Source organism: Balaenoptera musculus, chromosome 21 (assembly GCF_009873245.2).
Source record: "Balaenoptera musculus isolate JJ_BM4_2016_0621 chromosome 21, mBalMus1.pri.v3, whole genome shotgun sequence".
Lineage (NCBI taxonomy): Eukaryota > Metazoa > Chordata > Mammalia > Artiodactyla > Balaenopteridae > Balaenoptera > Balaenoptera musculus.
Window position 1 is genome coordinate 32,777,551 of NC_045805.1, and position 15,773 is coordinate 32,793,323.

The 15,773-nt window shown below is 38.6% G+C and overlaps 1 protein-coding gene and 1 pseudogene across 6 annotated transcripts in view; one reads left to right on the plus strand and one right to left on the minus strand.

Moving 5' to 3' along the window:
• NSD3 (nuclear receptor binding SET domain protein 3) overlaps nt 1–15,773 on the plus strand; it is a 104,411-nt gene that overhangs the window by 50,255 nt on the left and 38,383 nt on the right. For all 6 annotated transcript variants that reach the window (XM_036838673.1, XM_036838675.1, XM_036838676.1 and 3 more), the window contains 5 exons: nt 4,832–4,986; nt 6,491–7,006; nt 8,776–8,902; nt 13,015–13,115; nt 15,259–15,304. In XM_036838673.1, coding sequence (XP_036694568.1) covers nt 4,832–4,986; nt 6,491–7,006; nt 8,776–8,902; nt 13,015–13,115; nt 15,259–15,304 — 945 coding nt within the window. The remainder of the gene's footprint in view (nt 1–4,831; nt 4,987–6,490; nt 7,007–8,775; nt 8,903–13,014; nt 13,116–15,258; nt 15,305–15,773) is intronic.
• LOC118888049 lies at nt 677–2,326 on the minus strand (annotated as a pseudogene).

Here is a 15,773-nt window from a genome sequence, read left to right on the forward strand (position 1 = left end):
GCTTAGTTGGAGAAAACAAACTTTTTGTAGGCTTATCTAGAAATAACCTTCAAATCAGAATTTTCATATAACGACCATCACATTTCAGAAGTTTTTGATAAGGATGTTGGATTGTAGAGCCTAGATGCTCTACTAACAAAAAGAGGCAAATTTGAAAGTATGTTTATCTCTAGTTTAAGCATTGTGAATCTGAAAAATTGGGTTTAGGTCCCTAGCCCAGTTGGCAACTCTTTCAGTTTTTGTCCTGGAAGCATATAGTTATATTTTTGTCCCATTTCATAATCAGCCACTTAGAGAAAAGCAAAGTCATAAAAGTGTCATAAAAAGAATACTAAAGGGAAGAGGTGGATGTCAATATCCAGTGATAAGCATGTATTTATCTACATTTAGTTTCTTTTAAACATTTTTAGAACTGTAACAGATGGTTATATTCATAAGCTTGAGTAAGAATACGACTGCTTCCAAGTTCTGAAATAAATGCATATATGCCTTCAAAATACTGTACGTATCACCTACCCTCCCTTTAGGAGAAACTGAAGTTAATTAAGATTTCCCTGGATATTTTAAAATAAAAGTAAATAATAAAAAGGAACTGAACTAAAGACATATTCTGAAAAAAAAAAAATCAACTAAATCAAGTACACAGTTTGACTCTATTGTTGCTTTAGCCCGGGTTTGATGTATAGAGAGGCTCATGCAGTGAGTTGCAGTGGGGGGACTTTCCTTTTACAGTTCAAATGCAGGGAACCTGGCTTTTGTGGGCGCTAGGAGGTCAGCCAAGAAATGAATTGTTCCAGCCATTCCTTCAAAGAGGGAGAAGGGGGTGTCTGGTGTTCTGCATCCGTGTTCTCCATAATCTAAGCGGCATTCAGCGAACTTACAGGCCCTGTACAGGTACTTCGCGTCCTGCGTGAGGTTGTGCAGCAACAGGAAGGCCGTAGGCATTCCCTGCAGCGCCGTGGCACAGCCCGTACCCCTTCTTCAGCGAGCCACACTGCCAGATCACATCAGCACACGGATAGGCATCATTGAGAGACTGTTCCTCTTTGAACACCTTATAGGCCTGAACGAGCATGTAGATTACCCCAGGAGAACCGTGGCACCAGTGGACTAGCATATCCCGAGTATCGTCCACACGAGGAGGGTAGTTGCCGGAAGGGAATTTCAGCTGGCAGACGTAGTCTCCACTGGGCTTGACCAAACTGTGTAACTTCCCATGGCTCACTTGAAGGCTGGGCTGCCTCAGGTGGTAATAAATTCCTGCCAGGCCATGAGCAGCCCCGACGTGGTATTCTTGGTGCCATTCATACGCCAGTGGAGTCTTTCTAGCTAGGTCTTCTCCAGAGGTTAAGACTGTTTCACAAACCTGCTGAATATGGCTTTGAGGAATCTTTTCCACTCCAGAGTTCTTCTTCACAAAGAGAAGAGCATAGCTGTAGCCCATTCGACCACAGAGCATTTCATTTGGAGCATGTGGGGATCAGTCTTACTGAGGTGAATTAGCCGGGTGATGCAGCCTTCTGCCCGCTTCTCGTTCATTGTTCATCTTGTGATGCACCACAGCGGCCACTGCCAGGGGGCCCCTATCCCTGCAAAGGAAGGTGATGGAATGCTTGGTCAGACAGTTCAGACTTTGCTTTACATAGCCATGTGCCATCTGTAGGTAGGTGGGGTCCCCAAACACATCCTAGAGGTGTAAGTAAAGCACAGCAATACCTGCCCAGCCAGTGTAAACAGTGCTATCCCGAGGGTCTGCTGACTTTAGGTTTCTCTCCATTCGCTGAAGAAGCTCTCGAATCTTATTGTTCAGGCGTTGTGAGAACTCAGTCGTCATCCCAGCAGAATCAGAGTAGCCTTCAGCCAGGGATTTGTTATAATCAGCGGAAAGATTCGGGGAGGCCCTTTGCGCCTTGGTGCCAGAAACAAGCCCCGCAGCCTCGGGACAAAACGAGAAGCGACGCTTTCACCTGTCCTGTGTTCTTGTAACCCTACTGCTTGTACCCACCACGCTGTCCTCCAAACCTACCTATTAGTTGAGGCTATATTTTTGTTCTTGTCCTCCAAAACCCTTGGACTTTTAATAAACCTTCTTTGACTGATTACAATCAAATTTATGCTTGGCTCTTCTCAGATTAGATGATATGGAAAACCAAGTTGTGTATGTTTCTCTTTTCTCACAGGCTATTTTACATATGAAATTTTAATTTGGTTTAAAAATATTCCTTAAGTAATCTCCTGTTAATGTCTAATAAAATTTAAAAATTTCAAATCCAAGATATAATCCTTTTCCTGTAACTCATTCAGTTGAGTTTACGCTGATACCCATACTTTCTGTCAGGATCTGCTGGTTGTCCTTCTCTCTGTACCTGCCTTATCTTGGATTCCCCAAGAGGACCAGTTTTCACATTTCTCTATTGACCTGAGACATTTTCTTTACAGTGGTGTTTTTCAAACTGTTATTGGTAAAGGACTAGTTTTTTGCTCTTTTTAAAAAATTTTCCAGTCCACCATGGACCAATGCTTCTGTAAAATACGATAAAATTAACTATTAGGGAAATGAAAGGCCTCCCCTTCCAAAAAAAAAATACACGGTACAGGATCCCTGATCATGGGCTTAGATGTCACGCAATATCAAATTATCATAGTATCTAAATGCTCACTCTTACCTTCTCTGCTTGTTTCGTGGCAGACTGGCTTGCCCTGGGAACCACACTCTCAGAGTAGCACTGCCAGAGAGCAGTGGTTCTCAGGTGTTTTGGTCCCAGAACCCCTTTTACTCTTAAAATTTGAGGACTCTAAATGCTTTTGTTTACATAGGTTATATCTGTTACTGTTTATGTTAATTTAGAAATTAAAGCTGAGAAAATTTTTAAGTATTTACCAATTCATTTTTAAAAAGCTACTGTATGTTATATTCTGTTTTTATGAAAAATATTTTCTCAAGCAAAAAAATTGAGAAGAATGGTGTTTTTACATTTTTGCAAATCTCTTTAATGACTGGCTTAACTGAAGACACTAGATTCTCGTATCTGCTTCTACATTCAGTCTGTTATGGTTTGTTGTTTTGGTTGAAGAAAATGAAGATAATCTGGCCTCACACAGATGTGTAGTTGGAAAAAGGAAGAGTACTTTAATAATAGCCTTTTCAGATAATTGTGGGTATATTTCTTTGATATTGCCCCAGAACTCAGCAAGTGGTGGGGTAGTTGCAATATGGAATCTGAAATCCTATCAATAAACTTTTTGTACTTGGTTTCTGTCTTGCACTTTGAATGGATCATTTGCCTTTCATGACTTTGTAACATCATACATTGGCCATTTAAAATATATTGCATGCATATCTTCCAAATGTTGACACATTCCTTTATAGGTATTTTTAAAATCACATTTGTTGTCACCACTTGCTTCATCAGAAAATTCTTAGATTATTTGGAAATTGGAAGACTCATGGGACAGATACTAGTTTTCCAATATTTTGATTTTTCTTGGAAGATCAAATTTTATTATTGGCAACAAATACTATCAGCTGTTTTCCTTGAAGTGACAAACTTGCTTGTTCATTTTTGAGAAAATACCTGCCAAATTCTCAAGTTCAAATAACCATAGTTTTTCTCTTAGTTATGTTCCATGAAGAAGTGGCCAGTTCACCTTGCAGTTCAATCACAGTACTTTCCCTCAAGGCAATCTTCATACCTGCAGCACGCAGAATTGCTTTATGCACCCTTCCCATCTCGTCACAAGGAATATTAGAAAGACATGTGTTCAAGGGTTGAGATTTAGTCAAAGTAATTTTTACTGCTTCATCAAGGACATTAAGTAAAACTGGCTTTTTTGTTTGTTTGTTTGTTAACTGCCAGCGTATGGCTGTGAAGGACACGGCACTAGTATACTTTGGTGTGATCACTGCCTTTATTTGTGCTGAGATGCCGGCAGTCTGACCCACTACTGCTTTTGCCGTATTAAGTGCAAATGTCAACATCATGAAAAAGACAACATCTTGGTATTATTGTGAAGATGGTTTTGACCTTGCAGGATCCCTGGGAGAGTCTCAGTAGCCTGTCCTGTGCTCACCACCCCCAGGTCTTTGCGCCACACTTTTTGTCATTAGAAAAGCAGTTTGGGCTTCCCTGGTGGCGAAGTGGTTGAGAATCTGCCTGCCAATGCAGGGGACACGGGTTCGAGCCCTGGTCTGGGAAGATCCCACATGCCGCAGAGCAGCTGGGCCCGTGAGCCACAGTTGCTGAGCCTGCGCGTCTGGAGCATGTGCTCCGCAACAAGAGAGGCCGTGATGGTGAGAGGCCCGCGCACCGCGATGAAGAGTGGCCCCCGCTTGCCACAACTAGAGAAAGCCCTCGCACAGAAACGAAGACCCAACACAGCCAAAAATAAATAAATAAATTAATAAAAAAAAAAAAAAAAGAAAAGAAAAGCAGTTTGACCAGCACTTGGCTTTTAAAAGTCCAAGAAAATATGTTATACATTTTTTTGAAGGAAAAATTATTTATTTATGCCCAGATTTGTTTGTAAAAAGGTTTGAGGCCAGTAAAAATAAATTGTGTAACCAAGGTAACAAATCTGACAATTAGCAGAATTTCTGATTTTTTTTTTTTTTCTCTTAAAACTTGCTGTGCTAAGTTTAATTGTTTGGGGTGATTTTTACAGTAACGATTAGTTGTGTTATTGGTAGATGTTGGATTACATCTTTGGGCAATCCAAAAATTACATGTTTTAATAGGAGTAAACTAGGGAACCTGGCTTAGGTCCACATTTTTGGCAAAGTATATGTGGCAGCTTATGCTCTGAAATGGCTAATAAGAATTTTTACTTACAGGTGCCCGGGAGTATCACGTCCAATTTTTTAGCAACCAGCCAGAGAGGGCGTGGGTTCATGAAAAGCGGGTCCGAGAGTACAAAGGTCACAAACAGTATGAAGAACTACTGGCCGAGGCGACCAGACAAGCCAGCAATCACTCTGAGAAACAGAAGGTGACTGATGACATAGGAACATGGTCAATTGAATGTGGACTTTAAAGGACTTAATAATTTAGTAGGGCTTTTCATACTTGAATTCAAGCAATTAGAATGATTTATTTTAGTCCTCCAAGTTCAATTTTAATAATTCATTGTAAGTGTGTCAATAAATTTTATATGTCATATAAACAACATTATAGTCCTATTGAAAACTTTATCTGCTTAATACAATTTTGGATTCTATTTTGAATTGAATTCAAATGTACATAGTCTAGTAGATGCTAGTGAAATGTGGATTTTGTCAGATTTTTATGCTTTTTCCTATTTCAGCATTTTCCCCTAATTCCCCTGTATTCTTATTTAGCAAAATTGTTTGATGAAAGTAAGGTTTTAAAAATATTTAGTACTTACTCTGAGACAGGCACTGTTTTAAGCATTTTATATATGTATTAATCCATTTAATCTTCATTACAACTTCGGTGAGGTAGATACTATTATTCCTATTTCTGCAGATGAAGAAATTGAAGCACAGAAATCTTAAGTAGCGGGTTCAGCCAAGGTCACACTAGTGATGGAACCAAAGATGTTTGTTGTGGTGGTGGACATACTAGAATTTTGACATGAACTCTTGATAATCTGTCTGGTCGAGATTTTTAAATTCAACTAATTTAGTGTGGGCCTCAGGTGATTCAGAAATTTGTCATATTTTCACTCTAAGCTAAATATTTCCACAGAGGACTTTGATTCCTTTTATCAAACTTAACACTTCACAGATTTAAATAACAGTGTTTGACATATACTGTACCGTCTCCTTGTTTCATTAGCTAATTTCTGGCTGCCTCAGTCTAACCCCCTGGATAATTCCTAATTGCTTTGCTCATCTCACATACCTTTATTCAAAATTTTCTTACCTGTTTTGCCAATCCAGAGTCTTCTGATCAGGACTATGGAAACTGTGACGCAGGTTTATTTTTCCTCTCATACGATCCTGTTTTCTTGTGTCGTATCAACTTCCACGTGTTCCTCGGGGCTCTCCTGTCTCTGCATTCTGCCCCTGTCTGCATTCTGGCACAGGCTGGCCGCTCAGCTCCAAATGCTGGCTCTGTGCCACTTACTTAGCTTTGCTGTGGTCTGTGTGGCACCCCTGAGCTTTACGGTGTCGTCCTTAATGTTAGTGTTTTATTGGCCCCTGAAAGTAATCCTTTCTGTAATCTTTCTTCTCTTTGCCATCATCATTGCCAGCTTTTTAGGAATGTGACATGAGGAGGACGACTCCCTCTTGGAGGGGCTTGTCCAGCAGAGTGGGCGACAAAGAAGGGTTTACTGTAAAAGAGTGGACCTGCATGTCCTCGATTCATCAAAGTCATGGAGTTAGAACATTTCGCTTGTTTGACTGAAGACCCTGAAGATGTTTATGCATACCTGGAAAGATGATAAGACCACATGGGAAATATGTGTTGGTTTAACGGTCCCTGTTAGATTAAAGCATGTTCCATAATGCCTGTATCTTTCTTTACAGATTCGGAAACCCCGGCCTCAGAGAGAACGTGCTCAGTGGGATATCGGCATTGCCCACGCAGAGAAAGCGTTGAAAATGACCCGGGAGGAAAGAATCGAACAGTATACTTTTATCTACATTGATAAACAGCCTGAGGAGGCTTTATCCCAAGCAAAAAAGAATGTTGCCTCCAAAGCCGAAGTTAAAAAAACCCGAAGGCCAAGATCAGTGCTGAATACTCAGCCAGAACAGACCAGTGCAGGCGAGGCGGCCTCCTCACTATCAGGTACTGAAATTCGGAGACACAGCCAGAGGCGGCACACGAGCGTGGAAGAGGACGAACCACCTCCTGTTAAAGTAGCCTGGAAAACGGCAGCTGCGAGGAAATCCTTACCAGCTTCCATCACAATGCACAAAGGGAGCCTGGATTTGCAGAAGTGTAACATGTCTCCAGTTGTGAAAATTGAACAAGTGTTTGCTCTTCAGAATGCTACAGGAGATGGGAAATTTATCGATCAGTTTGTCTATTCAACGAAGGTACCTCCTTTTTTCATGGGTTTTTTGGGGGAACCTAGGTATCTAGTAAGTAGTCAACCTTGGCATTTAAAGAAACCCCAAACAACACAAGGTCATAATTTGAATACCCTTCGTATTCACTGCACTTGAAATGTACAGTCAGTTTACTCTGTTTAAGATGGGGGCAAAAAAGACATAGGCATAAAAGCTTTGTTTTTCTTCTTCTTTTTTTCTCTCTTTTGTAATATCCCCATCTGTACTAGATTAATCTTGAGCTGTGCAGCCAAAATTGAACTGAGCTCCCTAAAATCATGGGAAAAAACTGGGCACTTTGGCTGTTTCTGGTTTGTGTGGTTAGTTTTTCTTAGTTGCAAAGTATGCTTCTTATTAAATCATTTCTGTCAGTTATCTGAATTAACCATTGTAATCATTATACCTGTTGCTCTGTTTGGTTGCACCAGCAATTTTGTTTGGTTGCACAAGCAATGTTGACCTGGGATAGCTAATACATTTTAGAGAAATACCAGAACTGTGTTTGTTCTGTCACAATGAACTGTGGTGACAGCTTGTGTAACGGGGTGAAAGTAGCCTCTTCAAACGGAATGTCTCCATCAGACAGCCCTGGGCCTCCATTTAGGGCACTTATACTTTAGCTTGAAGACTTTAAAACTCTTTTACAACATTTGTAATTTCTATTCCGTGTACCTCTTCACTACCCTCCCAGCCGACACCACAACTGTGGGCTTGTGAATCCAAATTTAGTGGCACCTCATGGATGTGTGCTATTTTTAAAGAATTCTGTGCTTATTTCCTAACGTTGTCATATGCACATTAAAATAATTAAATATAGGCACGCCTCATCTGTGGTATATTTTCCTAAAGAAGAGCATAAGGGTCCTCTGTTAACCTGTTTCTGCCTATCGGTTCAACTGATTTCAGTAAGGCGAAGCTCCTTGGGAAGGCTTAAGTCACGGTCCCCACTCGGTTCTGTTGACAGCTTTGACTAGCAAGTAAATACTTTGCATCTTTTTCGAATGCAGATTGGCTTCATTCTTGGAGCTGGTTTTTATCTGCTTTTGGATGCACAAATCAAACTTTGTCACCCCCCCCCCCCCACTCAAAGAGTGCTATTTAAATCAAATTTGAGATAAAACTGACCTTTTAAAAATGAAAGCTTTAAAAATACATATACTGTATTTATAAATCACTCCTTTATTTCACTGCATTAAAAATACATATACTATATTTATAAATCACTCCTTTATTTCACTGCATTAAAAATACCTAAAATGAGACAGAACTGTAATTGCCCCTGCCTTCTCTCTGCTCCAAATTGCTTATGGGGTGCACATTTTCATCATACTTCTGTAATCTAAGGATATCCTTGTCTTTCAAAGATGTGTTGATACTTTTATCTGTAGTAGGGCACTTTACCACATGAAAATGACTATAGTTCTCTTACTGTGATATGGGTAAAGGGAGAGACTATTCAAACCAGAAAATATTTTGGTTTTGACAGAAAATTAGATGATACAGGTTTATTTTTTAGTGATATTCACCATCTGGACTTAGAAAACAGGTTTTTTTCCCCACATAGTCTCATTGTACATTTTAGAATAAATCCTGATGACTTAATAAAATTGTTCTGATAATGGCTAAGATAATAAATTAACTGCAATCAAAGACCATATAAAATCCAAGCACATTATGATGGTCTTAAGGCATCTTTATAAACCAATGATGCCATTTGCCTGGTAATCACCTATTTTTTAATTTGCCTTATTTTGAAGGGAATTGGTAACAAAACAGAAATAAGTGTCAGGGGACAAGACAGACTTATAATTTCTACACCAAACCAGAGGAATGAAAAGGCAACTCAGAATACGTCATCTCCTGAAACAACATCTGGTCCTGCAGGTGGGTATGAATGTAGAGTACATTCCCATTTGAGTTCTTGGTTCTGCTTGACTGTCACGTGGCAGCTTTGTTCCTAAGAAACCTTTAGTTATCAAAATCAAATTATATTTTAAAAATGAAATTATAAAAGCAATTATTTCAATAGGAAAGAATGGTTTAGGGGCCAGAGAGCTTTATTGATAGTAATAGTAATAGTTATTTTTCCTACAGGAATTTAAATAATAGGATTCTATAATGAAAAGACTATAGTTACACAGTATGTACATATCTGACTAGATGCACCATTTGATGATCTCTCTGCATGAGAATAACAGCTTTAATTTTCCAGCATTTTTTTTTTTTTTTTTAAATTTATTTTTGGCTGTGTTGGGTCTTCGCTGCTGTGCGTGGGCTTTTCTCTGGTTGCGGTGACCGGGGGCTACTCTTCGTTGCGCTGCGCGGGCTTCTCACTGCAGTGGCTTCTCTTGTTGCGGAGCATGGGCTCTAGGCGCGTGGGCTTCAGTAGTTGTGGCACACGGACTCAGCAGCTGTGGCTCGCGGGCTCTAGAGCGCAGGCTCAGTAGTTGTGGCGCATGGGCTTAGTTGCTCCGCGGCATGTGGGATCTTCCCGGACCAGGGCTTGAACCCGTGTCCCCTGCATTGGCAGGCGGATTCGCAACCACTGCGCCACCAGGGAAGCCCTCCAGCACTATTAACACATTCTTACTATTTCCTCCTTTATCCCCTATTGGACACAAATTAGTAGATGCTCACACTCTTTCCATTATTCTTAGGTGTGCTAGATGTCAGCAGTTGAGGGGCTCGGGCCTAGCTCTCTTACAATCTTCTCTGATTAACAGATACCATGAGTTGAAAATCAAGCTACATTATTGTCACTCAAAGAAGAAATGCCTGTATCTAGTAAGATCGTGCCTTTGGAATAGGCAAAGTAATTTTTATTAAGAGACTGACTTACTAAGGATCTTATAGAAGCTTAATTGAGTGTCTGGTGGGTTTGGTTTATATAACAGTATTACTGCTGCATACAGCTGTCAAGAAAAGAGTTAGATACCAACTAACTTGGTCATTTGAAATCTTAGGAGGAAGGAGTTTGTTTCAATTTGTTCTTTAAAAATTTTTTTTGGAATCTAAGAAGTGACCAAATAATTTTCTAGAAGGATTAAAGTCTTAAGACCCAAGGTAGTAATCTTGGATCAGTAGTAACTCAGGCAAACCTGTAACTGAGTGGCACTAAGGGGTAAGTATTTTTGTAAGGGAAATTTTGAGTAAGATCCTTCTTATTATAAAAGCTAAATAAAAACAATCATTATTCAGGAAAGAACTTGCAGCCCTTTATTTTCAAGAAAGGGCTGCAGGATGGGGAGAGGTGTTGCCATGTATGGGACAGGGCGTAGTAAATAGAATGCCTTAATTCAACAATGAGTTGGGAAAGGAAGCTGCAGTAAAGTAAGGAGGGAGTAGCAAAGTCCAGAACCAGATTTGCAACTTGTATCACTTCAAAATGCTGTATACAAAATGAAATTATAATGAAGCAATGAATAATGGACTTAGAAGATTTTGCATTAATTAGCCATAATTGAAAAAGTTTGTTACCTTCTTTGATACCACAAGACTCTTTTGGCCTCAGTGCTCTGTAGTTAGGTCTGTCAGTTTTGTCATCTTTCTTTACACTAAACTGTTAGTAATTTGTCTGAATGTAAGTGTGATATTTAGACTAGGAGGATCATTATTTAAACATCTGCATTCTCTGAACTAGGGAGAAAGTAAATTCTTCATAGGATATTAGATTGATCTTAAATATTAAACTTTTACCTTTAATGGAGATTGTTTTTTCTTCCCCTCAGCTACTGAACATTTTATCTTCATGTAGTCTTTTCATTTCAATTTAAGTTCTGCTGTGAATTTTCTTCTTTTCCTTTTTTTTTTTTTTTTCCTAGTGAAAGCTAAAGGTGGAGGGTTATAATTCTTTATATCAAGAAAAAGCCCAGTTCCTTCCTCAGGCAGACATAGTGTAATGAGATTGTAAATTAATGTTGCAACCTTAATTTAGGGATGAGTGCTCTAAAGCTTTGACCTTGGTTTAAATTTGGTTACCAGCTGTAGTTGATAAGCATATTTTATCTTTTTACATGATCGCATTTTGTTCCTTGTGAAAATAACTTCAGTAGTTGAAAAGTCAGAAAAGAGACCCGATCTCCCTTCAGAAACCAATTGCACCATTATCTCATTAGGTGTTAACTACTCATGGAGAACTCTCCAGCCTTTTCTTAGTAAATTTAGGTGCTACATAGGATGTGTGGCACTGCTACATTTCTGTGGTTTGAGGAGTTGTATCTGCATTTCTACCAGATTTCTAAGCTATTTTCCAAATCCAGAGATGCTCACTTCTCACCTCTTAGAACATAAACATAATACTTTTTAGTGTCTTTAAATGTAGTAGAATGTATGTGTTCTTCGGGTAGCTTTTATCTGTATAGATAAATTGAAGATTATAGATAAATGTTTGTTTGTTTGTTTTACGCAGTTCTATTTTCATTTTCCTCTTCCCTGGTAGGTCTTGAGTGTTGATGACTATACTGAAATATGGATCTCTGGAATACTCAGGTGTCTGTGAGGGTAGGATACCTGTTGTCTTAGTTAACATTTTCATCATTGTAAGGAGAAGAGTGAGAGTAAAGGAGACCTTCATTTTGTGACTTCTCTGCTAGAAATTAATTAAGCACAGCTCAGAAACAATACATTATCATCAAACTACCTACTCCTTCCCCCCAAAAAAGTAGTGGGATCCTTCTTTGTTTTGGCTTTGAACAAAGGTGAGGAAAGCCCTTTCCACATAGACAAGAACAATGAAACCAGAAAATATACAGGTGATATGGAACACTTCATTGAGGTAGCTTCTGCAAGATGATTATTATCTAGCAAGGACCGTTTAGGTGGTCCAAGCACTGAAAAGATGGAGAACAGCTGTGCAGAAGGTATCATGCCTTCTGAGGGTCACAGAATGAATCATTCTGTGATTCATTCCTGACTTAGTGTTTCTTCACATTGCAGCCTTCAATCTTAAGTTTTATCCTTTCCAAAATGGGGTCCATGTGAGTTTTCTTTCAAAGAATTTTACTGTTTAAAAATCTTCATAGTTTCTTTTTTTTTCACTATTTAATATTAAATAGCTTGATACTTTGTTTCAACTAGTTTTCCATGACTAATTATTTCTAAATTATACGAGTCCCTTGATAGTCAAATTAATGATTCAGTTTTAGTCCCATTTTTGTGCCTTTCCTGCTTTTTTCCCTTTGGTTGTTAATGATATAACAATAGCAAAACCAGCACCTAGCACTGTAAGCATTTTACGTGTAGAATTAATTTATTTGCTAAAATGCAAAATACATAGTACCGATTGAATTTTGAACCATTACTTCCTAATGTCAACTGAGAATAAAATCATTTTCATCCATCCCCTCAGTACCTTCATCCCTTCAATTATTATTACCTAAATGTGTTTATCTGCTGTTTTGGTTTGACTTTACAATTTTTAAAAATCCAATCCCTCTTTATCTGTATAGTTCAGAGTGCGTTATGACTCCTAGTCTCAACCCATCAGCTTTTTTTTTTTTTTTTTTTAATTTATTTATTGTATTTATTTGTTTTTTTGGCTGCGTTGGGTCTTCGTTGCTGCGTGTGGGCTTTCTCTAGTTGTGGCGAGAGGGGGCTACTCTTTGTTGCAGTGCGCAGGCTTCTCATTATGGTGGCTTCTCTTGTTGCAGAGCACGGGCTCTAGGTGCGCGGGCTTCAGTAGTTGTGGCACACGGGCTTAGTTGCTCCGCAGCCTGTGGGATCTTCCCGGACCAGGGCTCGAACCTATGTTCCCTACATTGGCAGGCGGATTCTTAACCACTGCACCACCAGGGAAGTCCCAACCCATCAGCTTTTACAATTTGATCTATACAATTTTTTTATGTACTCCCAAGTGTTTAATAGTTTTTTAATGAGTTATAGTTAAAAGACCAAAAGTAACGGATAAGAAAAGGAAGGAATTTGGTCAGGTCTTAATTACTTGGATGTCAGTTACTCAAGTGAGGTTTTATTGTCTGTTCGTTTGAATTATCTTTTAGGCTCAGTAGAAAAGAAGCAACAGAGAAGATCCATTAGAACCCGTTCCGAATCAGAGAAATCCACTGAGGTCGTGCCAAAGAAGAAGATCAAAAAGGAGCAGGTTGGCTTCCCACATGTAGAGGGTTAACCGTCGTATTTGTGAGTGTTGTGGCTTATGCTGGTGTCTTAAAAGAAAGAGAGACTCCCCCCCACACTGGCTTTCCTTTCCGGACTACCTAATGCTTCTGTCCTGGTGAATCCCAGTGCCCAGTCCTAATACAACCATCCCTGTGATGCTGCTTCAAGCATTTTCACAGAAAACAATCAGGCTTCAGGAGATGGGAAGCCAGTGGTACAAGACTTTTAAAGAATTCCTCACATTGATTTTGACATATCAGTTACGAGCAAAATGATTTCATGTTTTCGTGATTTTTATTTGGAACCATCATTGAGTTCCCTTTTTTTTTTTTTTAAATTTAAATTTTTGGTTTAAGCTGCTGGTATATATTATTTTTATTTTTTAAACAGACCAAATTATTTTAACTATAAGAGTTTTATTTAATAAACAGATAATCATAGATGATCTGGTTTTTCTGTTGGTATCACAGATTTTTTGGAATGTTATTTTCCCAGTGGAATGGCACTCACCTGTTACTGGGTTATCAGATACACACTATTTACGTAAAAAAAAGGAGGGGCATTTTGACTGAAGGGTATTCAGCCAGTGTAATCAGTACAGCAATAGGCATATTAAATTACCTTTTCAAAGAAATTTTTGGAAATCGTTAACTCCTTTAACTTAAATTCACAGTCAGAATTTTTCTTAATTTGTTAAAGTGAAAGAATATCCAGTTTTATACCCAGACAGCTGCTACTAAACAAAAAGAATTGTGAATAGTATTAGTTCCAATAAGCTTTATATTTTTAAAACCACTTAAATATGGAAGAATGTGAAGTTTTCTGTTTAAATTATTTCCTTCAGCATTTTAAACTTCCAAACTTAAGAGCTGATTTTGTGGGTACTCTATGGTATCATCAGACATGTAAAACAATTTTCCCAGAAATATTTAACAAAAATTTAAATAATATACTAATTTGTCATTCATTTATCATAATTAGCTTTCATACTTAGGAAATTATATTCCAAAAAATCTTTCTAACCTCTTGCAGATCTCCAGTATTCCTTCCCAAAATGAAGTTGTGATTTTGCCAGCTGGTTCCCAAATTCAGTCTGTGACCAGTCAGTCTAAAATTAATAAGGAGAATGAGTACAAAAAATGGGACCGATTGTTAATGCCACTGTGTTTATAGTTAGTAGTAAAACAATACCAGTGATTGTTTAGAAGATTTTATATTTGTATTATTAATTGTATCTTATAAAAGCACTTCTGTTGTATGTTTTTTTTACTTGTTGTAAAAAATAAAAATAAAAAACTTTTTTAAAAAGCTTAGAATAATCCTTAAATATTTACAAAATGTGTTGGAACATGCATATTTCACCACATCTCAGAGAAACATAAAATCCAGTTCATAGCTTAAGCAGGAACCTCCTCCAAACGGCATCCTTTCTTTAATTCCAACGGTTCAATCCTCAAGTTACCACGTGTTTTACATAAACATTGGCAGAATAACTTCTGATCTCGCTCTCCTAATGTAGGATCAAGACACTGTTCATAAGACACTCAAGAAAGTGCTTTTGCAATATCACAAACTTATTTTCTTAAGTTTGTACTAGCAGCAAAAGTATTGAGCTTCCAGCTGTATGGAGCCCCGTAGCACTCTCTACAGAGAGGGTCCTGATTCCCAGCAACTTAGATGTGAGTGCAGGCGCGGAAGGGTCTTAAAGTGGCGTGAGTTACATTAACCTGAGTATCATAGTAAGTAAAAATTTATCCTAACGTCTTTGGGGCGGGAGGGGTTTATAGCAACATCGGGGCTGGTTGCAGAAACAACCCCTCTCCTGCCTCCCAGACACTGAGGAAAGTATTTGTGTTCTTTTCATATACCAAGGGAATGGTGGGAAAGGTCTGTGCTCAAAAGCATGCGGCTGTGTGTTGTCACTTGGCATCCAGCACAGGCAGCTAGGATTTAAACCCTCCCTGACCCTGAGACAGAGAACTTTACCAGAAAATGGGACCAAGTCCAGATTTCAGATACATTAATCGCTCATCATTACTTAGATTGATCGAAGTATTATTTTTTTCCCTCTGTTAATTAAGTGAAAAAAAATTCCCCGTTAATGCTGTATTTTTCTGTCCAAACAGGTTGAAACAGTTCCTCAGGCTACAGTGAAGACTGGATTACAAAAAGGTGAGTTATTATAATGTTGCTCTGCATTTCCTTGATTAAAACCAATTTTAAAGAATTATTTGTACCTCATGTATTTTTGTGTGTCTCTGTAAATCACTTGTCGCTCTTCAGTCGATGATTTGTGTGAAATTGAAGTATTCCCGTGTTTGTGTGTGTGTGCGCGCATGCGTGCGTGTGTGTCTTTTAGAATTGATCTTATTCTGTGCCTCCATGTGGAAAGTCTCATTTGTTTTGGTAAATTGGAGAACACCACGTAGGCTTGATACTGTTTCCAACTTTTCTCCATAAGATTCTGGGGTTTCACTGGTTTATAAACTAGGGATGTGACGAATCCACTTTTTTTGGTATTCGACTGAATACCGAATAGTAGCTATGTCAATAGTGGTCAAACATGGACTATCACAAATCAGACAAGACAACCTGATTGAAAAAAAAAAATCTTGCCACGTTTATTTTTACAGTGCTGTAA